Raw genomic sequence first — 25,034 nt, 5'->3', positions numbered from 1 at the left:
TCACGATCAAGAGTCACACACTTTACTGGGTGAGCCAGCCAGGTACCCCTTCATTTGTGTGTTTTGTAAAGCTTTAAAAATAAAAGATAGGTTGCTATCAAGGAGGATAGACTAAACGAACTCTTAAGTTCTTTACAGTTAGGATTGTAACTGAAGTTTCTCAAAGCGGGGAATATTTTGTTTACATCTAGAGAGTAAATTGCACAGTATATATGAACATACTTTAAAAAAATATTTGAATGAAATGGATCCCTTTCCTTCTGTCTGATGTGGATGTCTTCAAAATATACCCTGTCTACTTTATCTTCAAAGACTCCCAAGTATTTCAGAGACCGTTTGAACAATACCTATACTGTATATATAGTTATACACTCTGACCAAGTAGAGTTTATTCCAAGAATGCAAGGCTGATGTTTGAAAAATCAGTCAGTGTGACCCACTATATTAACAGGCTAAAGAAGAAAAATCTCATGATTGTATCAATCAGTGTGGGAAAAGCATTTGAAAAATTTCACCACTCATTTGTGATAAAAATTAACAGAAAAAAAGCCCTGACAGAATAAATAGGAATAGAAAGGCCTTGCGTCAAATTGATAAAAGAGCAACTACAGAAAACACTATACTTAATGGTAAAAGACTGAATGCTTCCCCCCAAGATTGCGAACAAAGCTAGAATGTTTCCTTTCACCACACTTATTCAGTATAGTGTTGGAAATTCTAGTCAGTGCATTAAGGTGAGAAAATAAAAGAGATAAATATTGGAAAGAGATAAAACTGTCCCTGTTTACAAATGATCTAATTATAAAAAAGTCTCAAGAATGCACCTCACCCCCAAATTTTTAGAATCAATATATATATTCTGCAAGATTTTAGGATACAAAAAAGCAATTTTTCTCTTTAGAAATATTTGGTACATTTCAGTATACTAGCAGTGAATATATAGATACAAATTAAAAATTCATTAAATTAGTAATCAGAAACTCCCAAAAAGAAATCAGATGCCTTTACTGGAGAATCCTACAGAACTTTTAAAGAAAAATTTAAACTAATTCTATGGTCTCTTCCTGAAAATAGAATCAATGTAATCAAACACATACACACAAGAAATACTTAGGTGTAAATTTAACAAACCTTTTACAGGATTTTTATGCTGAATGCTATTTAATACTAGTGAAAGTAATCAGAGAAGATGTAAATAAATGGAACAATATATCATGTTCATGGATTGGAAGACAGCATAGTAAAGATGTCAGGTGTCATCAAATTGATTTGCGTATTTAACACATTTCCTGTCAAAATCCTAGGAAGCCTTTTTTTTTTTTTTTTTTTTTGTAGATTAAAGTAAGTTTGCTCTAAAACTCATATGGAAAGATAAAGAACCTGAATAAATAAGAACAATTTACTAAAAGAATGGAGTGGAGTCATCAGTTTATCTAATTTCAGGGCTAACTTTATAGCTACAGTGATCAAAAGAGTGTGGTATTGGCAGAGGGATAGACAGATTAGTGGAACAGCATAAGAAGCCCCGATATTGACCCATACAAATATACCTAACTGGCTTTTGACAAAGGTGCAAAAGCAATTTAACAGAGGAAGGATAGACTTTTCAGCAAATGGTTTTGGAGCAATTAGATATTCATAGTTGAAAACAGTTAACTTTGACCTAAATCTTATACTTTTTACAAGAATGAACTTGAAATAAATCATAAACTATAAAACGCTTTTTAACTCTTAGCAAAAATCATGGGAGCAAATCTTTAGGATCTTAGGCTAGACAATAATTTCTTATACTTAACACCAAAATCACAGCTTATAAAAGGAAAAGTTGATAATTTGGATTTCATAATTTTTTTTTTTTAAAGTTCGCTCTGTAGAGACCTTATGAAGGATGAAAAGACAAATACCAGGATGGGAGAAAATATTTGCCAAACACATATCTGGAAAAGACTACTATCTAAAATATATAAAGAACTTCTCAGACTCAAAAATTTAAAAACAGACAGTTCAATAAAGAAAATGAGTAAAAGACATTTCACTGAAGATGACAAATGGAAAGATACAAATGGAAAATAAGCAATGAAAAGATATTTAACATCATTCATTAGACTTTAGAGATAGTGTAAAGTAAAACCAAATGAGATATCACTGATGACTAAAATAAAAAATAGTGACGGGGCGGCTCAGTGGCTCAGTTGGTTAAGCCGCCAACTTCGGCTCAGGTCATGATCTCATAGTTCGTGAGTTCAAGCCCTGCGTCTGGCTCTGTGATGACAGCTCTGAGCCTGGAGGCTACTTCAGATTCTGTGTCTCCCTCTCTCTCTGCGCTTCCCCCATTCGCTCTGTCTGTCTCTCTCTCTCTCTCAAAAATAAATAAAACGTTAAGGAAATTTAAAAAAAAAAGTGACAACATCTTTGGTATTAGATGTGGATGTGGAAAACTGGATCACTCATACATGGTGGATGGGATGTAACATGACACAGTCATTCTGTAAAATGGTTAGTTTGGCAGGTTCTCAAAAAACTAAATATTCAGCTACCATACAACCCAACAGTTGCGTTCCTGGACATTTATCCTAGAGAAATGAAAGTTTATGTTCACACGTAAACCTGTACATGAATGTAAATAGCAGTCTTATTCATAATACCAAAAACTAGAAACAACCCATTCAGTGGGTGAATGACGAAACAAACAGTGGTGCATCCATACCATGAAGTACTACTCATCAATGAGAAGGAATGAACTGTAGTAGTCCCTTCTTACCTGCAGGGGTTATGTTCCAAGACTCCCAGTGGACTTTTGAAACTGCAGATAGTACTGAACCCTATATATACTGTGTTTTTTTTTTTTCTATACATACATACCTGTGATAAAGTGTAATTTTATAAATTAGGCACAGTAAGATATTAACAATAACAATAAAATACAATTTTAACAACATACTATAATGAAAGTTACGTAAATGTGGTCTCTCTCTCTCTCTCTCTCTCTCTAAGTATCTTATTGTACTGCATTCACCTTGTTGTGATGATGTGAGATGATGAAATGCCTACATGATAAGATGAAGTGAGATGAGTGAGGTAGGCATAGTGATGCAGCATCAGGCTGCTATTGACATCTGATGATAAGTCAGAAGGAGGATCATCTACTTCCACACCATGGTTGGTTAGGGTAACTGAAACCATGGATTGGAGGTAAAGGAGAGACTATGGTTTTGGCTTACCTAACAACCTGGATTGATTGCCAAAGAATTATGCTAATTGAGAAAAGCCAATCCCAAATGGTTTCATTCCATTTATATGCTGTATTATTTTTCTTATATAATATTCCTGAAATGCCAAAAATACTGAACTAGAGACTAGATTAGTGGTCATTAGGGATTAAAGAGGGGATGGAAGGGAAGGAAATGGGTGTGGTTTTACAAGGGCAATGAGAGGATGCTAGTGGAAATGTCCGATATCCTGATTATATCAGTATCGATATCCTATTTGTGATAGTACTTTAATTTTACAAGATATTGCTCTTGGAGAAATTCGGTAGCAGGTACAGAGGATCTCTCTGTATTATTTCTTACAACTTCATGTAAGTTTAAAGTTACCTCAGAATGAAAGTTTGATAATGGGCGCCTGGGTGGCTCAGTCAGTTAAACATCTGACTTCCACTCAAGTCATAATCTCACGGTTCGTGAGTTCAAGCCCCACTTCGGGTGAGCTCTTGTCCCACTTTGGGTTAGCCCCACTTCTCTCTCTCTCTCTCTCTCTCTCTCTCTCTCTCTCTGGCCCTCATGGGATATTCTCTCTCTCTCTCTCTCTCTCTCTCTCTGTCTCCCTCCCTCGCCCCTCCACTCTCTCTCTCTCTCTCTCTCTCTCTCTCTCTCTGCCTCTCATGGGATTCTCTTTCTCTCTCTCCCTCTGTCTCTGCCCCTCACTCACTTGAGCCCTCTTTCTCTCTCTAAGAAAAAAATAAAAGAATTAAAGTTAAATTAAAGAGAAGAGAATATGGTGGACGGTACCTTTGGTGAAGTGAGACTGGGGTAGAAATGTATTTTGTACAGCTTTTGAATACTAAAATAAATTTTGGGCTTAATTTTTTAGGTAATAAGGAACTGAAAAAAAATTTGTATTATGGGTATAGAACAAAGTAAATGAATAGAAAGTTAGAATAGATAAATTGTCTTACATATACAATTATGGGTTATAACAGTATTTCACATAGATTTTCTAAAATAGCTTGCTGTTTGGAAATTACTTTTTTAAAAAACAAAACCTGTTTTAAAATAGGATTGAGATGCCAATATATCAATGATGTAAAAAGTAACAGCATTATGAAATTACTTGGAATAGTCTATTTGTATATAGACTGATATTATTGGAAGTACAACTGATATTACTGGAAGTACAACTTTGGCAGATATTGATAGATATGCTTCTCTTTTAGGTATGGTTTAATACCTTGGTGTTGTTTGTAAGTACATTGTTTGGATCTCTGATCATGCTTTCCTGTTGGAGCAACATTATAAATCGTGGCTATATTTCTGAGTCATAGATCTATTTGAGAATCTAAAGAAAGGTTTGGATTATCTCCTTAGATAAATGGACCATCAAACTCATTTTTCATATACTGGGATTCACAGACCACCTGCAAGCTATCTCTGAATCCCAGGTTTTAGTTTTAGAATCTCTATAAGAAGAAAAGTTCCAGAGTATATGTGTATAATTAATTTCAGTGTGATATCTAATCATCCAAAAATAACTATCTAATGAGCATCTATTTGCTTGCACAGTACCTATGGCAGCTGCCACATGGGATCCAAAAAGTGTTTTTAAAATACCCCATATTGCGAAAGGTTTACAATCAACTTTAAGAAGCAAGCTGTATTTATGAAATGATTATTAGAAGTGTCAGACTAGGGTAATTCCTGCTTGGATCAAAGCATTACAGCTTTTGTAAATTACCTCAAAAAGACATTTTTGTAACCAACATACCATTGCCTCTTTTGGACGTGGGAGTATGAGAAGGGAAATAGAATTCTTTATAAATAAATACCACAAACTTAGTGAAGTGAGATAGGAACACTAGAGACCATCTGGATCCATTCAGAAGCAAATTCAGATTTTACAAGTGCACCATGGGGATACTGCAGTGAAAACATAGACATTGTCCATACCCTCATGGAGTTTCCAGTGTTAAGAGGAATAAATTGTTCATGAATAGAATGAAAAATAGCACATTGTGGGCTGGCATGTGCAACAGTGTAGGTTGCATAGAGTATACTTACTGCGCTAACAAACATTTTGACCTTGAACAAGTTTCTTAACCTTTTTGAGGCTCAGGAGGCTCATCTGTAATTTAGGGATAATAATGAATAATGTAATAAGATACTGTGTTCAAAGCCTGGCAGTTGGTCACTATTGTTACTATTATTGGTTTGAGTAGCTCTAATGAATGACTAAATTAGGATATTCAAAAGGAAGAAGTAGGATATTAGGGGATGGACCACAGTAGTAAGAAAGTAAGATGTACATTCCTTTATATGCAAGATAGTAAGGAGACTTACCATCTCATAAAAATTTGAATGGGAGGTAATAATATGTGTAATGGCAGGCAATGTATAAGTCTTTTTAAAAAATGTATACGAAAATAAATTATTAACTGTTTTACTATTTCTTGATTAGCCTTAAGTAGGATTTGTTGGGTTTTTTTTGTTTCTTGTCTGTATATATGGGTTTTTTTTTGTTTGTTTTTCGGTTAACATGGCAGTAGCTTTTATATGGGGAAGTCTTTTATAGTATAAAAACTTTGCTTACCAACTGTTACTCACTACCTTTTCAGAGATTGGAAATGCTTATGCTGTTTTAAGCAATCCAGAAAAACGAAAACAATATGACCTCACGGGCAATGAAGAACAAGCATGTAATCACCAGAACAATGGTAGATTTAATTTCCATAGAGGTTGTGAAGCTGATATAACTCCAGAAGACTTGTTTAATATATTCTTTGGTGGTGGATTTCCTTCAGGTATTTTAATGTTAGTTGTAAATATTATATTTAATGAAGCTAGAGATTCTCACCTCCAATTAGGCTACATAGAGATTTATCTACTTTCTCCGCTACATTTCTTACAGTATTATGATCCTCCGATGACTTTTCATGAAGGTAGAAAAAAATGTTAGATTTATTACCTTCAATGTAAGTCTGACTTTTTTCTAGAACATGTTTTAATTTTTTTAAAAAAGAAATGAGTACAGATATTCTCTATTTTATATAAAGCTGAAGAAAGGATATATAAATAGGAGATCCAGTGGCAGTGTCTTAATTAAGTGCTATTACAATTACAGGAGGTATCATATACCCTAGATGACAATTTGACATTGGTTCTCTGAAGATCTTTGTAGACATTTCATTCATCGCATTATAAATTGCTAATTCGGATATATGTAGAGGTACTTTTCATTGAAATATTAAAATATTTGATTCATAGGTTATATATAAAGTAAGTAGGTTTTTAAAATTATTTTAAGATAGGGGCGCCTGGGTGGCTCAGTCGGTTAAGCGTCCGACTTCGGCTCAGGTCACGATCTCGCGGTCCGTGAGTTTGAGCCCCGTGTCGGGCTCTGGGCTGATGGCTCAGAGCCTGGAGCCTGCTTCCGATTCTGTGTCTCCCTCTCTCTCTGCCCCTCCCCCGTTCATGCTCTGTCTCTCTCTGTCCCAAAAATAAATAAAAAACATTAAAAAAAATTAAAATAAATAAAATAAAAATTATTTTAAGATAGAAATAATTGGTTGAATTAGGCTATCAAAGTAAAATATTGTAGAAGTACTACTAAATGAATAGATTTTATAGTACCAGCATAAGTTGTATTGAATGCTACTTTATTTACTATGAGTTGTGTGAGAATTAATGTTCTCTAACTGTATAGCTCCTGTAAGATAGTTAAAATTATAGCTCCAGTAATGTTGACATCATTTATTTAAGGTATTAAGTTAAACATTCGATTCAAAATTAGGAGAATCTTCATGAATGTAGCAATATAATTTGGCCTGATGGCCCTGCCTGAATATTATTGAGAAAGATTGTGGTCGTTGACAGGGCATTTTGTAAAGCATCCTTGAGGGAAAGAGAATGTGTAAATGCAAATTAATGAATGAAAATACAACATGTATTTTGACATATTATGACATATAATTACTTCTCACAGAAAAGTTATCCAGACTAGTAATTTTGATGGTAAATATATAGGAACAATCAAGAATCTTTCGGGTTAATAGTCAAGTTTCAGATAGTTGAGTTACAGTTCTTTTGCTTGTTATGACATAATTTACTTTGTCAGAGGTAGCTCTTTCTGATTGGTCACCTTATTTGAAAACAACCTGATTGTCTATCAGCAGGAGAATATTTGAATAAATTGTGGTTCACGTCTACCATATTCTATTATATAGCTGTTTGGTTTTTTTCTTTTTAATAAGTTCTAGCACTGTCTTGATTCCTAGAGGTATTTGTGATTCATTGATAAATGCAGAAAGCAGAGTTTGAGAGTAAGACCCAAGATTTGTAAAAACAACCAACCACAACAAAGTCCTCTATGGATGCAATATTAAGGAGGACTCTTATTTAGGTTTTCATAAAGAACTTCCGTCTCCAAGGAAGCAAAGTCTGGGAAGGATCATTGCTGTTTCTATCCACCCTTTACTCACAGGAGGAAAGGGCAATAAGCATTCACTACTCAAACATGTATTATTTTAGTAACTTTTAAAAATTAAATAAAAATGTAAAAAATATATCATTTTTCTGATCACAGTTTCTCTCCTTAGTTTTACCTTGCTTTTAATTTTTTAGGTAGCGTACATTCATTTTCAAATGGACGAGCTGGTTATAGCCATCAACATCAGCATCGACATAGTGGACATGAAAGAGAAGAAGAAAGAGGAGATGTATGTTTATGATATGATTAGAAATCTTCAAAATGGCACATTTCAGTTCAGGAAAAGCAATTAGGGTTGTCTGAAAATAGGGCAAGTTGTTTTAAAAGGAAGTAATGAGTTTTCCCTTACCAGAGGTATTCAATAGAGACTAGGCAGTCCTTTAGGGATATTGCGGGAGCAGGGGTAGAAGTCAAGGTAAGAGGGTGGTGGGCAAAATGATACCTTGGAGTTTGGTGTTCTATGATTCTGATGAAGATACCCCTGCAGAGTGCATGCTTTGAAGAAAGCTTCTCATTGTTTGTCCTAAAGAATTTAGAATACTGAAAAACTTAAGTTAGAAGTTACTTTCCTTGTTCTAATACAGTTATACCCAATTGCATATAGCACTTAAATTACATGAAGTGGAAAGGTAAATAGAAAGAACGCTGGACTAGAAATCAAAAGGCATGGGCCCCAGCTCTGACACTCGTCTGCTTCATGTACCACTCTGAAATTCAAGGGAAAAATAGTTCTGTAAGAGAGAGAACTTCTTCATCTGTTACATGAGATCAGTTTATATCAGTGTTTTCCAAATCAGGATATCTACAGATCTACATATCTGCATATCTCCACCTGGAAAGTGGTATTTTTAAGAATCACTCCAGGAAGCTGGTATGATCAGGCAGATTTGAAAGCACCGAGCCAGATGATGTCAAATGTCCTTTCTGCCTCTAAAAATATATGACAACTGTTGGATTATTGACAACTACAGTTATATTACAATTTGTTGTTTTTTGATGATTTTTTTATAGGGAGGTTTTTCTGTGTTTATCCAGCTGATGCCCATTATTGTATTGATCCTCGTGTCATTATTAAGCCAATTGATGGTCTCTAATCCTCCTTATTCCTTATATCCCAGATCGTAAGTAGCTAAGTGAAGTTTTACACACACACAAAAAATGTTGTTTCTTATCTAGCTTCCTTTAAAGGGCCTTGTGCTCTCTTCAGCTTTTAAGTAATTTTCTATTGCTACAAGTGTACCAGATTTTAAAATTTCTAATTTAAAAAAATCGTTGCTGAAGTGATAAATTTGTATTATCTTGTTAGTTTACATTTCTGTTCTATTGTGGATAAAGACAGAAGTACTGTATTTGAGCTTAATAGCAATTTATGTAATAGGTGATATGTTGAGATCAAAGACAAAAAATAGTTTGAAAGACAAAAGTAGAATTATAATTGATGTTACATAGATTTGTATCATTGAGGGGTAAACCACTTCACTCTTTTGTTTATGAAATGTTAAGTAAATAAAAGCAGATATTACTTTTTTGGTATATGAGGTATTTTTCCACAATATACTTTATATAAGATCAGGACATAAAGGAAATTTAATGCAGCATCCATTCTAGAAAACTTTAGTGTAATACAGTGAACATACAAGAAACTTGATAAAATCATATTGCCAGTGATTTTACAGTATTAAAAACAGATTGGTGTAAAAATAAGAAATAACTTTTTCTTTCTTCTAAATAAGACTTTAATTAACTAAAAATTGAAAGAACTTATAAGAACGTATATTAAAATAGGATTACTTTTTTATTACATGAATGGTGGTTTTAGGCAATTTGAAATAACGTAAACAAATGATTACTAATATTAACTTTTTAATTATTTTTAGTTGTTTTGTTAACTTGGTTTGTAGTAGCAGGATCAGAATGTATAATTTTAATTAAAAAAATAATGATCAAGCATTTCTTTTGCAGTGGATCAGGGCAAACTATAAAAATGCAGACAGAAAACTTGGGTGTCGTTTATTATGTCAACAAGGACTTTAAAAATGAATATAAAGGAATGTTATTACAAAAAGTAGAAAAGAGTGTGGAAGAAGATTATGTGACTAATATTCGAAATAATTGCTGGAAAGAAAGACAACAAAGTAAGTTTATGAAATGTTTAACATTTAAAAACTTGTTCAGAGTCTTTGGAATTGATTATTGTAGATTTCCCTACTACAGAAATGTTCTAGAATTGCCTGGCACGTAATTGGAGCTCAGTACTTGAATACTACAATACATTTTAATGTACATGTGGCCTTATAATAGTATAAACACATAGTTTACATAGAAAGCACTTAATAAATGGTATGTATTGTTATCAGTAAATATTTGGTTGAGTAAGTGAATAATTCCAAATTGCATTGTATTTAAGATGTTGTCAATTGTAACATGCATCATTATTTTATGTATCACTATAAAAGAAAAAATTCTGGTACATTTGTTATGTCATCGATTTTAATATGCATCCTGTTTCAGAGTGAAGTTTGAAACTCTTCATTAATTTAGCTTGAGCATTTAACACTTAAAGTATAATGAGTTTTGTTGACATTTTGTTTTATTCTGTACATGAAGTCCTTGGGAACACGTAATCAATTTGTTTAGCCTTTTCCAGCCTCAGCTTCCTTAATTTAAGAAGCAGTTCCACCCATAAAAAGCTTGACCATAGGAATTTGCAGAGATGGTGCATGTGAATCTAGTATTGTTATGGTTATTGTTTTTCTGACTGTTACATATAATAATGTAGACCATATAAAGTAGACTTTGGGGTTAAACAGACTAAAGTTGAATCCCAGCTCTGTAATTTTTAGCTGAGTGATTAGGGCCAAATATTCTAACCTTCATGAATTTCCTCCCTCAGGTGTGAAATGGGTGATGCTGACTAGTGGGAAGAGGAACTAAGTGTCATTTATATAATACTTAGTTTCGGTCACTGTCCCAAGCACTTTATATATATTAACTTATTTAATTTCCACAACACCACTGTGAAGTTATTATACCCATTTTACATATGACGAAGCTGAGACACAGAGAGATTTAGTAACTTGTCCAAGGTCATAGAGGTAGTCTGTGATTCAAACCAGTCAGTCCAGACACTGTGCTCCGTAATCTTCTCAATAATGCCCAACTTTATGGGTTTGTCATAAAAATTAAATCAGACAATAAAGTGTTTCACATGGAGTAAATGCCCAGAAAAATGGTAGCAGTTATCATCATCTCCCATCCAGTAGGGAAGAGTCGATAAAACATAACCTTTGTATACTTCCAAGAAAGTTCTTGTCTCTGACTTTGGAGTCCTCATCTATATAGTGGCAGTTAGAAGAGAAAGTGAAAGTTAGAAACCTTCTTGGTTTCCAAGTCTGAGTCTGTGAAATCCGTCTGGTCTCAATGTGGAGAAGGTTATACTAGACTATTGGTTTTCAACTGGAAATGATTTGCCCCTGCTTCACAATATGTTTGGTAATGTCTGGAAACTTTGTGTGTGTCACTATGGGGTGGGGGTGGGAGAGATTGCTGCTGGCATCCAACAGACTGAGGCCGTGGTCTGCTAAACATCCTGCAGTGCAGGGGACAGCCCCCACAACAGAGTTCTCTGGCCCAAAATATCTATATCACTGAGGCTGAGAAACTCCATTAGCGGAAGGTCTTAAGGACAGAGCACACCAAATTTTATTTATTTCATTTTATTTCACTTTTTGGTCTCTAGTGCCTTGCACAATCCTTGGCATATCTTGGCATATCGTAAACTTTTGATGGATATATGAATAATTGGATGAAAGATTAATGAATTCATAAGAATGAACGTACGAAAGACCTGCGTATTTTGTGTTAAAAGAGCGACTAGCACATTAGATCTGTCACCTTTCAAATACGAATTCTAATCTTCAGCCACATATGGGTGATTTGGGGATTATGCATACTTAAATTCTGTTACCTTAAATAATTGGGAAATTGGCTGAATAAATAGAAAGAAGGAAGGAAAAGATATTCATGTTTGTGGAAGATGGTGTAATGTTATGGTAAGAGTGAAGGCTCTGAGACTGCCTTGCAAGATAAGATCCTGGCTCCACCAATATGTGACCCAGACCAAGTTACTTAACCTCTCTAAATCGTAATTATCTCATCATTAAAATGTGGACCATAACAGATCATATATGTTACACTTAACATAATATCTTGTATCTGTAAGTGTTCAATAGTATTACTTATGGTATTTATAATCATTTTTTATTCTATCCATACTATGAACCAAGTGTTTTTGCTTGGCATACTTTAGTTTAATCTTTTAGTAATCTGGCAGGATTGGTATTAATGTTCACAGACTTTGAATCTGTTCTGTTTACCAAGTTGTCTGCAGCTATATTGTACACAGTTAACGTGTGTCTTTTAAAGTTACTATCGGAAGGAAATTTTAACTAAAATCTGATTTTAGTAAGTCATTATTTACAAAACCACTTGGTTGCATTCAAGAGTATCAGTGGAACAAGACAAAAAGACTAAAGACTTAGAGACTAAAACGAAATGACAACTAAATACAATGTATGATCCTGGATTGGCTCCTGGGCGGGGAGGGGAGGAAATGGCTGTAGTGGACATCCTTGGGACGACAGGTGAAATTTGAGCATGGACTATACATTAGATAAGAGGATTCTACTGTTGTTGAATTTCTGAATTTGAAAATTGTATTGTGGTTATGTAAGAGAATGCTCTTGTTAGGAGAAACATGCTGAAGTAATTAGGAATGAAAAGTCATGATGTCTGCACCTTATTCTCAAAAGGTTTTGTAAAGTAATAATCACCACCACAACAGTAACAGCCTTTATTATTGAGAGAGCTGAAGCAGATTTGACAAAAAGTGAAGAATTGGTCAATCAAGGTCTAAAGGGTTTTAGAGCGTTCGTTTTAGTACGCTTTAACGTGGGTTTGAAATTTTCAAAATGAGATTTAACAAATTTAAGTGAAGATGGAAGTGGGAGGAGCTCGGTATGACACTAATTAATCCATTGATTGAAAGTTTTACTTGTTGATTGGGATGAGTTCATCTTATTTTATAAATTGATGTCATCAGAAAGGTTGTTGGCCAATAGATTTCTTTTTACCAGAGTTTTTCTGTTCTGTAGTCACTTTTAACACTGTGTAATGTCTAGATTGGTAAAGTAGGTGTTTTATAAAACACAAGCAATAATTTGAAGTAATGGAAAGAATAAAAGGGTAGTGGTTTGGAGATTTGGCTTGGAATCTAGACCCTGCTGTTGACTAGCCCTGTGAACTTTGTTTTATCTACCTCATCTGGGAAGAAACATCTGCAAAAGGATTTCACAAATGCTTCATTTGTAAATAAAAGGGATGGAGCGATTTTGACTGAGTTGTTAAATCCTAGCTGGATTGACGGAATAAAGATCTGTTCTGAAGATCTTTGCCAATAGAATACACTCTTACTGTGAGTATTATTTTGAATGTGGTCCTGACTGATGTCTTTTTCTTTGGCCATTGTTTTCCAGAAAGTAAGTGACTTTTTTCTGGGTCTTGTTACATTTTTTTCCTAAGTGCCCCCACCCTTTGGAAGTGTTAATAAACAGTGAAATGACTGAGAGTAACGGGAAGATAGCAAGGAATAGTTCCCGGAAGATCTCTCGGAAGATTCCCATTTGTTTTTTTTAGTAATGCTATCCACATACGGAAGAACATCTTAGTACTTATTTGCTAAATACCACTACTATGATTCTGTAGCAAGCTATTTTCTGTTATGTGTTCCTTCAGTAAGATTTTTTAAATTTAATTTTTATTTTTTTATTATATATTTTTTTAAAGTTTATTTTTATTTATTTTGAGAGACAGAGAGCAAGCAGGGGAGGGGCACAGAAAGGGCGACAGAATTCCAAGCAGGCTCTGCACTGTCAGCACAGAGCCTGATGGGGGGCTCAAACTCATTAACTGTGAGATCATGACCTGAGCCAAAATCAAGAGTCAGACGCCTAACCTACTGAGCCACCCAGGTGCCCCAAGATTTTTTTTTTTTAATTCAAGTGAACTCAGGACAAGATTTCAATTTTTTCTACTCAAGTCCTGGCATAATGAATTAATCTGAACCCTTAACAAGAGGTCACAGCAAAAACAACCACTAGCAGGATTGAATAGCATATGATATCTTCAGGATGAAAGGTCCAGACGATGCTTTAGAGCAGTAGTTTTTAAACCACTGGAGACAGGAGTGAGGGAAATGGTTGATAGGATTTTATTTTCATTTTCTTCCCAGAACAGCTCTGTGTTGGTTTTACATGCTAGGCTTCCAAAGGCTTTTAGGAGGAATACTTGGATTTCTTTCTTAAAAAAAAAAAAAAAAGTCAGTTAATAGAAATGTATTGAAGGGCTTCTATTAACCATCATTTCGGTTTAAATAACTAGGTGACGTAAATTAGTATCTACTTAGCAAAATGTTTTTGTTTGTTAACAGAAACAGATATGCAGTATGCCGCAAAAGTATACCGTGATGATCGTCTCCGAAGGAAGGCAGATGCCTTGAGCATGGACAACTGTAAAGAATTGGAGCGGCTGACCAGTATTTATAAAGGAGGATGAACTGGGATTGTGTTTATACCTTCTAGTGTACTCTTAATTTCTTCCGTAAGTAAGTTTAGTTTCATCATGAGAGCTAAAGAAAAAGATTGGATGTTAACAACGAAACTGAATGGTTGGTCCCTGAAATCTTGGACTGTTTGTGACCTACTGGCTCCTTTAAATAGTAAGGAACTGAAAACTAAAAGTAACATTTTCGTTATGCTTCTGCAGTTATTTTCACTTTAAAAGCTTACATTATTCCTAAATAAAATGTTGTGAGAAAGGATTATCACACCTGTGGCAGTTTCCGGTTTTAGTAGTTCTCCATGTTTCCTTTTGTCATGTAAATATTTCTGGAATGATCATTTTGTGTACATACCGGTTACTACATTTTTATTTAAATTCTTTCAGCATTTAGCTCCATGAGACACTTTAGTTTAAACTGATAGAATAAATGTCCTATGAGAAAATTACGTTTTCCTTGTCAGATGTCGAATGTTGGTGGAGTTTAAGCAATGAAACTTTTTCAAAAAGAAAAGAAAAAACAAAAGCTGTTTAACTTTGTGTAAATCTTGTAGCATTATCAGCTTAGAGGGAATTGATATTTTTAATATTGCCATTATATTCCAGAATATATATTGAGATAAATGAACTGGTGTAGAGTATCAGTTTGCTATTTAGTTTTATGAATTGTTAAGCCATGCATAGAAATGAAATGCTATACTGATAGATTTTAAAGAAAATATGAGGAAATGGCTATGTAGATATTAAACAGAAAGGGTCTTCAACAGTAAATTGCACTTATGTCATTTGCAATTCCAATAATTATAAGCCCCTCAAATGTTTATATATCTGTCATTGAAGGCTGCTAAGATTTATGAAGAAGAAGACCCACCTGTTTTGTCCCCCATGGAAATTTTAGTTTTTTCTTAGTTATCATTTAAGCAGGATCTCAAGTAAATGGGTTCTTCTACAAATGAGTAATAAAAAAAAAATACTACTAAAATGAAGCTTCGTGCCTTTTAATCTGATTGCCAACTCTTAAACATATAAGTAGATTACAGCACACTTATTTGATCAGAGCATGATCTGTTTGGCCATATGCAACAGTGAGCAGAAATATAGCAGCAGGTAGAATAGTGATTTATAGCAAGTTATCCTTACAAAATTCTGAGCTAAAAATCTATTCACCATTGAGTAATTCAATTAGTCTAATAGGAATAAGCTCTCTGTAATTCAATCCATAATATAAATTAGAAAAATAAGCTGGAAATTGAAGTTTTGGGTGCCTGTATATTGAGTATGAACCTATTTGATTTCTAGTCTAACAGCTGTAATATTTTAATGATTTTGCTTCATACTCAGTTAATGGAACACAAATGCATCTTTGGTAGTTTTTTTTTGGTATGTGAGGGGATGCCAGTTAGAGTGGCAGTGTTCTTTTATTTAAAGATTTTTTTTCTGAATGTAGTTAATTTTATAGCACCTGTTGAATAAAACCGCTAAAATGATCATTCTTTTTAAAAATATTCTCTGATATCCCCTTTCCAGGTGAATCAGTAGAAATACCTGAATGAATTAGTGGGTTAAACGAAACAGCATACTGTTCCAGGAAAACTGGACAGCTAAACCAGTTTTCTTTTAGAAATATTTAAAGAAATAAAATAATAGCAGTGCTAAAAGAAAATACAAATTTAAATATGTTCTTGAGCCTGTAGAGTGATTTTTTTTAAAAAATAAGGTCATAGCATTCTAATTAACTTTGAAAGTTCATGTACATCCGAAAACTTACAAAAATTTAAGAGAAAAAATCTCATCCTTTTATTTTTCCAGCTTTAGTGGGAAATTTACACTATTGTGATTGATGCTAATGTGAACTGAACTCTTGTTGAGTGATTCTTTTTCCCTTAATCTCGGCTTTTTAAGGGGATTCATGTAGTTATCAAATGAAGTGAAGTTATATGTTATGGAGTCATGTGTGGCTTTTGGACAGTATTATATTTCAGTTGCATTGCTGCATTCCGTCACATTTCATAAAATGTTTGGGGGAGTGTGTTTGAGAAAATAAAATTTTCAGACAACTGTGCGAAATACCTGATTGAGTGCCTGACAATTTAAGCCACGTATAAAGTATGCAAGGAAAGATTAAGTCCTTAATGTCGTCTATATTTTGGTGTAAAGACCCAACCAAGTGTCTTAGAATTTGGGGTTAATTCTACAAAGTAAGAGGATTTTAACTATCTTGAGATAGAGGATGTTCATATTTTCTACTCTTCTGATAAAAATCTCAACTTTTACCATCTTATTTTTAGCTACATGAGCTTTGCAATTTCATTTGATAACTTGTACTATTCATTTTAATCATTGCCTCAAAGCTCTCAATCTCTGAGTATTGCTTTACTAGCTGTTCTAACTAGTATTTGAGAAGTTTGGCCGCAACTATATTTATTAATGCTTTACATTTTTATCCCTTTTTACATACATACATATAAACATCATTGTCCTTGTAAGGATTTGGGGGAAAGTAAATAGTATCTTTTCTCCTCCTTTTTTGATTCCTTAGTTCCCAGATAGACTGGTGCTAGTCATTTATAAGCTTCAGAATTTATTTTGATCAAATCTGAGAATGTCATTCTCAATGAGAAAATTCAAGTTTTAATCCATCTAGTATGTAAAAATAATATATTTTGGGGACGGATTGCATTTGAATGCTTAAATAAGTATTTGTTTCATAATCATTGCATTTTTATTTATAATATACACAGATTTGGTAGAATAAATCCTTAAGGCGTATATATGCCAGTGCATTAAGCCACTCTGCTTTTGTGTCAGCTCAGGTGTTCACAAGAATAGGAATGTGGAGTTTCAGCCCTTCACTGTAATTGCACTTTTATGCTTAAGTTTTCTTCCTGTTAAATCTTCAGCTACACTAGTATGTAAAATAGTGTATAGTGAGAGAAATGATCACCCTCTTCATTTCTCTTTGTTGCTCTGTTGTAATAGTTTTAAATGCATCTGTTTTTTAATAACTGTGACATATTCTTAATAACGTATTCCCACATATTTCGTTAAAAATTAAATCTCCCGCTTGTGTTAAGACAGTGAAACATTTTTTGATGTTGACTTGAGAACCAAATGAGCCATCTTTCCAGTTAAGTAAGTGTTACGGCAGAGGACCATATAGTTCAAAAGGAGAATTTGTGCATTTATTTAGTTTCGCCAAATGAAGGTTCAGGACTACCCATGTTACTATCTGTCTTCATACTGAGTGTAGCAAACTGAAAGGGCATCATAATCTTTTTTTTTTTTTTTGTCTGAACAGAAAAAGTCCTGAAAATGAACAATAAATCTGAATTTTAATCTTTACTAAGTCGCTGAAAAACCATGTCTGTTGGCCACGTTGGACAGTTGCCTAGTTAAAATCCATAACATCCTCTATAAACCAATGAAAAAGGAAAGAATAGTATAACAATAACTTATAAAACATTTTTTGATTTTAATTTTTAAGTACAAAGAAAAAGTGAGTAGAATGAGGATCTTCAAGGAATTCTTACACATCCCTTTAATAATCTGACAGGCAACACAGTCCTAGAATTCAGGCTTCCTTTTTGGTTTCCATTACTATTAAATAGACACTTTCATGTAAATGGAAACATTTTCCCTCAAAACATTAACTCAAAACATACTCCTTATATTAAGGATTATATAACCACGTGTTTTGTAAGTTCCCTGTGTGTAACTTTTTCCTGTTGGTATGTGATTCGTTCTCATTTAATTTTATTATCTGCTGGTTTTGGGGCCAATGGACTTGTGAATATTCTGTGGACGTGTCCATGTATAGGTGTATATATATATATATTTTTCCAGCTAATACCTCAAATGTGTGATTGTTTAATATATACCACACTATGTTTGCACAGAGCAGGGCTTCCAGTAGCCATGGATATTCTTATTTCTAACTTTGAAAATCATTCCACAGAATTTCATTGGTGTGAATTCTTTCTATTGATCCATTTCAAATTTTAAACAGAGATTCCTGTTATAAGGCTCATACTTCAAATATAACTGTATGTTTCTGTATCTAGCAGTGGAAATATGTCAGGGTAAGAAGTGTTTCTTGAAGTGTCTAGTTTAGTAAGTTTTTATTAACAATTGGGACTACTGGTCACCGGGCTGTCTACTGACTGCACAGTGATGACACCCGGCATGAATTTGAGCAAGTCTTACTCACTTTGGCACAGGAGTCAGGCCATTCCAATCTGATTCTACTATGCCATTTAAGAGTGCCACTAAAATAATAGAGGTTTTCGAGTGACACTGTAGTATTTTAAGCATCGATTTCAAAATGAATTGTTTTTTTGAGTTGGCTGACCATACCAATGAGAAGAAAGAAACTCACACATAAATGGTATTTTATAATTTATTTATATTAAGAAATGCTTCTTACCTGTTTTGGTTTTGGTTTTGTTTTTTGGATAGCTACATAAGACTTTTCCACTTAAAGTTTAAATCATGTGTTTTTTAAAGCTGCAGGTAGTTTTCAAGGTGTGATGGAATTTTAATGGAAGCCTTGTATAAGTTAAATGAAGTGATACTGGTAAAGGAGAGCTAACTTTATTTGTCTATAGTGCATTCAAGATTATACAATTAGATTTAAAAATGAAATGTCTGATTTGTAAAATACTTACTGTTATATCAGACTTATAAAATAAAATTTTCTGTGTGAGAACTCTGTTAAAGAAAATGCACTTGATTTTTAATGAATGTTCTGCTGAATGATTTGTGATGAATTTTTGTCTTTCAGTCTCTGCAGTTTATCTCAATATATGAATAAAAAGAAGGTCTGTTCTCACTGTAAAGGATTTGTTTTTCTCATGTTTGATACTCTTAATATGCACTTTCTTTCATTCGTTCAACCATTCAACAAATGTCTGAATGCCTGCTGTATCCCAGGCAGTGAGCTGATTGCTGGGAATTAATCACCGAACAAGACAAACATCCTTATGGAGTTTATATCTAGCCAGGAAAATAAATGGCAAGTAAATAACTAATTATAATTATGATGAATAGTACAAAGAAAAGTCTAAGGTACGAGAGCATATGTCTAGAAGATGTAACCTACTTTGGGAGGGATGATTAGGGGAAGTTTCTCTGAGAAAGTGAGCTTGAGCTGAAGCCCAAAAGATGAGATAAGTAGTAGGAGTGAGGTGAATGCTAGAGATACGGTTCCAGTGGAGTGTGCTAAGTTGATAAAGCATAGAAACTTTATACCGGAGTGAAAACAAGCTTGCATGAGAACAAACTTGTATGATTATGGCATAGGAAAGGCAGGGTAAGGTAGGGAATTAAAATAGGATAGGGGCCAGGTTCCATAAGACCATATATAGATTATGATGATGATAATTGGACTTTATTAGAAAACCTTTGAGATTTTTAAGGAGGGAGTTACATAATGAGATTTGAGTTTTTAAAGTATCATTTTAGTTTTGTGCCAGGAAGACTGGAGGGCAAAAGTGAATGTAGGATTGGCAGAGGACAGATAATCATGACTTGCACCAGAGTAGGAATACAGATAAATGAATGATTTTGAGAGAGATTCAGGAGATAGAATCAAGAGAAATATTTGTTTGATTGGATTTAGGATAAATAGAGGCAGCAATTAAAAACTTTCCAAAAATTTGGCTGTGAAAGGGAGTAGAGAAGGATGTTAGCTGGAAGAGGATGTGGTTTCTTTTCTTTTTTAACATTTATTCATTTTTGAGAGACAGAGTGTGAGTGGGGAAGGGGCAGAGAGGGAGACACAGAATCTGAAGCCGGCTCCAGGCTCTGAGCTGTCAGCACAGAGCCTGGCGCAGGGCTGGAACTCAAAAGCTGTGAGATCATGACCTGAGCCGAAGTCGGATGCTTAACCCACTGAGCCACCCAGGTGCCCTGAGGATGTGGTTTCTAAAGAAGGCTTCTGTGTTTTCAATTATTAATTATATGTGATCTTATTTATTACACGAGAGATCTGTTTTATTCTGTTGTTTTTCATTCTTCTGTAAAGGGGCAGGTAGAAAGTGAAAGAGTAAAGATAGAGAAAAGGGGATAGTTAGCAGTAAGTGCCCGATTCGTCCAGAAGATATTAGTCCACTGGCCAGATGGAAAAATTACTTTAGCTAAGAGACCACCAGCATTCTTTCAGAAAGGAATGCACAAAGGATGGGTGCAAAGGCAGGTAGGTTTGTAGTGTTGGTAGTAAGATGTCATGGCTTGCTTGCATTGGCTTGATGAATAGGCAGTTTCTCTGTATAAAGTGGGGGAGGGGAAAAGAAAAATAAACAGAGGCTTAGGAAGAAGACAGTGTGAAGGAATGGTCAGCTCACTGGTGAAAAAGTAGGATTTTTACAAAGGCTGGGTTGGTGACAGAATTTATAGTCCATTAAGTCATGTGTATTTTCTCCAGTCTAACCCAGCAGCCTAGGCATAGGCCTGGAGAATACAATTCGTTAAACTAATCCAAATTTGGAGTTCTGGCAGGCAGGAAAGAAGGTAGGAGAGTTTAAGATGTTGACAAGTGAGGGGTTCAGTGATTGCCTATTGTATGCAAGCCAGAGATGAGTGGAATTAGTGATTACTTAAGTGACTGCTGAAATCCAGGGTGTGATGACAATGAGTGGTAGTAGAAAAGAGAAAGTTATTACACATGATCTTGCAATTGTGTTCTCAATGGGCCAAATCCCAAACCATAGCCAGAATCAATATTAGCAAGACATTTTCCAACTTGGCCAATCTAAGTGATAACATTTTCATTTTTGTGTGTTGGAGAATCGGAAAGACTCTCCTCATGAGTTTGAATGCCAACTAGAATTTTCACATAAATACTGGAACCAACCTAAACTAAAATGATTGGTAATTTTTCATAGGAAAGAAGGATTAAAAAAATTGAGGGGTGCCTGGATGGTTTAGTCAGTTAAGCATCTAACTCTTGATTTAGGCTCAGGTCATGATCTCAGTTTTGTGAGTTTGAACCCTACATTGGGCTCTGTGCTGACAGCACGGGACCTGCTTGAGAGTCTCCCTCTCTCTCTCTCTGCCCCTCCCCTGCTTGCACTCTCTTTCTCAAAAATAAATAACAAAAAATGTAAAAAAAAAAAATCAAGATATCTCTGCCATATACAAAAGCTAAGAGAAACTTAAGCTAAAAATAAGCAGAAACAAAGGCTTTTGATACAACCAATAAAGTTAGAACTTCAACAACATGTGCATGATTAGCTATTTAATAATATATGCTAGTACCCTCTCCAGTATGCTGTGTACTAGAAAATTCGGTTAACGTAAAAATTTTGGGCGTTCGTATATACAGTTTCTACTAGTTTCTTCCTAAACCTCAGGGATCATCTGGTACACCCCACTTTGGAGATCTAGTACATAGTGCTGATAATCTTTTAGGCCAGTAAATATTTCCCCTAATCCTGTATCAGCAGCAGTGAGTAAATTCAAACACATCAATCTGAGTATGTAAGGAACTCTCCCTTTGCCGTAATTTGGAAATCACCACACTTGGAAATTAGAAATCTTGTTAGTTCTTTCAATTTGAGGACGTGGTGGTATTTGGAGAGCTTAGAAAGCTGTGTTCTCCATTTTTGTCACCCCAAAAGAAAAACAGCAGTGTTTCCCAGGTCAGCTATCATTTATTGAGGTCGTTAGGATGGAAAATGTCAACATGAAAAGTAGTACTTGCAGAATTCAAAAGAACTTGCTACAGTTCATTTGTTTTAATGTTTATTTATTTATTTTGAGAGAAGTGAGAGTCAATGGAGGAGGGGCAGAGAGAGAAAGAACTCCAAGCAGGCTCTGCATTGTCAGCATGAGCTGGACCCAAGGTTCGAACTGACGAGGCAGATCAAGACCTTAGCTGAAATCAAGAGCCAGACTTGTAACCAACTGAGTCACTCAGGTGCCCTGAGGGTTCATATTTTTATTAGCCTCTAAACTTGGGGGCAGGGGCACCTGAGTGGCTCAGTTGGTTATGCATCAGACTCTTTGATTTCGACTGAGGTCAGGATCTTGAGATTCGTGGGTTCGAGCCCTGCGTCAGGCTCTGTGCTGACAGCTCAGAGCCTGGAGCCTGCTTCAGATTCTGTCTCCCTTTCTTTCTTTCCCTCCTCTGCTTGCACTCTCTCTCAAAAATAAACATAAAAAAATAAACTTCGGGGCAAATGGTGAGGGTCAGGAGTGGGTAAGTTTTAGTCAGGATCAGGATTAATACTTCTTTTTTTAAAAAAAGTTTAATTTATTTTGAGAAAGAGAGAAAGCACGTGTGTGAGCAGGTGGGGTGGAGAGAGGGTAAGAGAGAATCCTAAATGGGCACCATGCTGTCAGTGCAGAGTCCGACACGGGGCTGGATCTCAGGAAACATGAGATAAAGACCTGAGCCGAAATCGAAAGTCAGATGCTTAACTGATTGAGCCACCCAGGCACTCCAATAGTTTCTTTCAATCACTGTTATTCAACAAATACTGAATGAGTGCCTACAGAGTGCAAGACATTTAGGCATTGTTAGAAACTAATGACCCAGCTTTTTAAACATTATAGTCTCAATTGGGGAGACAAACCAAAACTATGACACATAATTATTCACAAATATCAATTATTCTTGGTAACATATAATAGCATTCAAGAGAATGTGATCTGTGAGAAGATATTATCGGAAAACAATATTTAAATAGCTAAAGTAGAAAGTGAAGGGGTTCAGAACATTTCACCCCAAAATATACTTTGGGTATATTGATTATTTTGAGCTGAAATCCCTAAGAAAACAGATGCACCAGGGGTTCTTTGACTTCTCCCTTTTTACCAAAAAGCAGGTCATAAAACTTCCCGTGAGAAAGGGGACCTTCTTCTACCAGGAAGAGAACATTCTTATCACCAGAGGTGAGACTGATGCCAAAATGGACCTGTACAAACAAGTCTACTAAAATAATCCTTATCTTCCATTAGTTTCACTCATAGACATTGTAGTCACTGTCCCACAATTTACCATCCCTTACCCAAGCCCCCCTTTTTTGGTCACATCCCTACAATTTATTGCTCTTTATATAAAAAGGTATATAAAATTTGGGCCTAATGGCTTCTTTGGATCTTCATTTCCTTTTGAATACTCCCATATAAACATAAAACTATTAATTAAATGTGTTATGTTTTTCATCTGTTAATCAGTTTTGTACCCAGCCATAGCACCTAAGAGGTAGAAGGTAAGTTTTTCCTCCCCTACAAGAGAAACAAGCATTTGAGATTAAAGGACCCTCAAAACCAGTGTGGAGAAATAATAACCAGTGATGGAAGGACGGGGTAATTAATTTTGCTGGAGTATAGGACTCACATTAGAATGCATTCAGAAGTAAAAGAGAGTATGTTTGTGTCAGATTAAAGACTGTCAACTTTATCATTGTCTGCAGTGGTACATCAATACAGGTTTTTTGAGCAGCAGTAATATACATTGTTTTGGGAAGGTTTATCTGGCTATTATTAGGTGGCTATTAATATAGTCTTGCTAAAGAAAGTAAGGGTTTGAATGAAGAACTGGAAAAAATGTAGATGCAAAAATCACTGTTGGGAAAGACAAGCTGACATAAGGAACAAAATGGAAATACACACACGTTAGGAAAAAAAGGTTTATTGGAGAAGTTTTTGGAGCTTCTGAGTCAGAACTGACAATAAGACATGCATGTAGAAATATCCAACAACCGACAAGCAGCTGAAAATGTGAACCTAGAACTCTTGACGAAAGGTGCAGACTTAGGACTCACATTCTCGGGAACCTGGAAAGAAAAAAAATAAAGACAAGCTTTACATGTCATCATCTAGAGAGAAAACTAGAGTGGGTGAGGATCTAAAATAAGTAATGCAGAATCCCAGAAGCTAAGAGATCCAAGGGTTTAAGTAAGAAAAAGGAAGTGATCTTCAACCATGTGAGTTGCTGTGGAACTGTCAAGTTCACCTGTAATGATGAGGAGATGTCATCCGTAACATCTGGGAACTCTGCAGTCTGCCATTTCGTCCTCAAGAATAACTAGGAAATAAGCATCCGACTCTTCACCACGTCTTGGGCTAGAGTTAATTCCTTTTGCACTCCACTTTTAGGGACTGGAGTTGAAGATGAGTTGTCCACCAGTTCTGACAGTCTTCATTTTCTTACCACCCACCGTAGGTTTTTGTTAAATGTGCAAACAAGCAAGACACCAAACAAAAAATAATACGGGCATCCTTAAAAGGCGCAGAAGGCTGTCCAATGTCTGCATTGCTGAAGGACTCCAGAAAGCCCACAGCTCCTGTATTCAATCTAGACAAGACCTTTTGTAAGAGCACGTGGGTGGCACCCAGGAAAAGCCAAGGCAGATTAGGGCACTGGGGTCAGAAACCTATTAACCTGGGACTTCTAATCACAGTCATCGGGCCTGCTGTTCAGTGTGCAAACACCACCCCCTTCAAATTTTTTCACCTACAAGAAAAGGTTTTTAAGGTAACAGACCTGGAACAACTAACGAAACTTACGCACCCTCTCCACACAACAATGTCCCCTTGCACGCTTTTTTCTGGGGGGCTTTTAGTGCCGAAAGGTCTACTAACGATGCTTTTTCCACCACTTTGGATCCCGACGCCCCCAGCTCTGCGCAAGCGCAGGGAGCAACCCGCAGGGCGGGGCGGGGAGGCGCGGGGAGGGGCCGAGTGGGTCGGACGCGAAAGCCCCAGGCGCGCTC

The 25,034-nt window shown here is 35.3% G+C and overlaps 1 protein-coding gene across 5 annotated transcripts in view; it reads left to right on the top strand.

Moving 5' to 3' along the window:
* The window catches only part of DNAJB14 (DnaJ heat shock protein family (Hsp40) member B14), a 44,644-nt gene extending 26,786 nt beyond the window's left edge, over positions 1–17,858 (top strand). For all 5 annotated transcript variants that reach the window (XM_047090956.1, XM_047090952.1, XM_047090955.1 and 2 more), the window contains 5 exons: positions 5,831–6,016; positions 7,836–7,930; positions 8,713–8,822; positions 9,664–9,836; positions 14,189–17,858. In XM_047090956.1, the coding sequence (XP_046946912.1) occupies positions 5,831–6,016; positions 7,836–7,930; positions 8,713–8,822; positions 9,664–9,836; positions 14,189–14,313 (689 nt within the window). In that variant the 3' untranslated portion in view covers positions 14,314–17,858. The remainder of the gene's footprint in view (positions 1–5,830; positions 6,017–7,835; positions 7,931–8,712; positions 8,823–9,663; positions 9,837–14,188) is intronic.
* Positions 17,859–25,034: the final 7,176 nt, after the last annotated feature.

This window comes from Lynx rufus, unplaced genomic scaffold (genome assembly GCF_022079265.1).
Source record: "Lynx rufus isolate CCGP_SWC_20201006 ecotype Redwood Valley unplaced genomic scaffold, mLynRuf1.p SCAF_3, whole genome shotgun sequence".
Lineage (NCBI taxonomy): Eukaryota > Metazoa > Chordata > Mammalia > Carnivora > Felidae > Lynx > Lynx rufus.
Note: the sequence above shows the minus strand (reverse complement) of the source record. Positions and strands in the feature narration are given on the sequence as shown.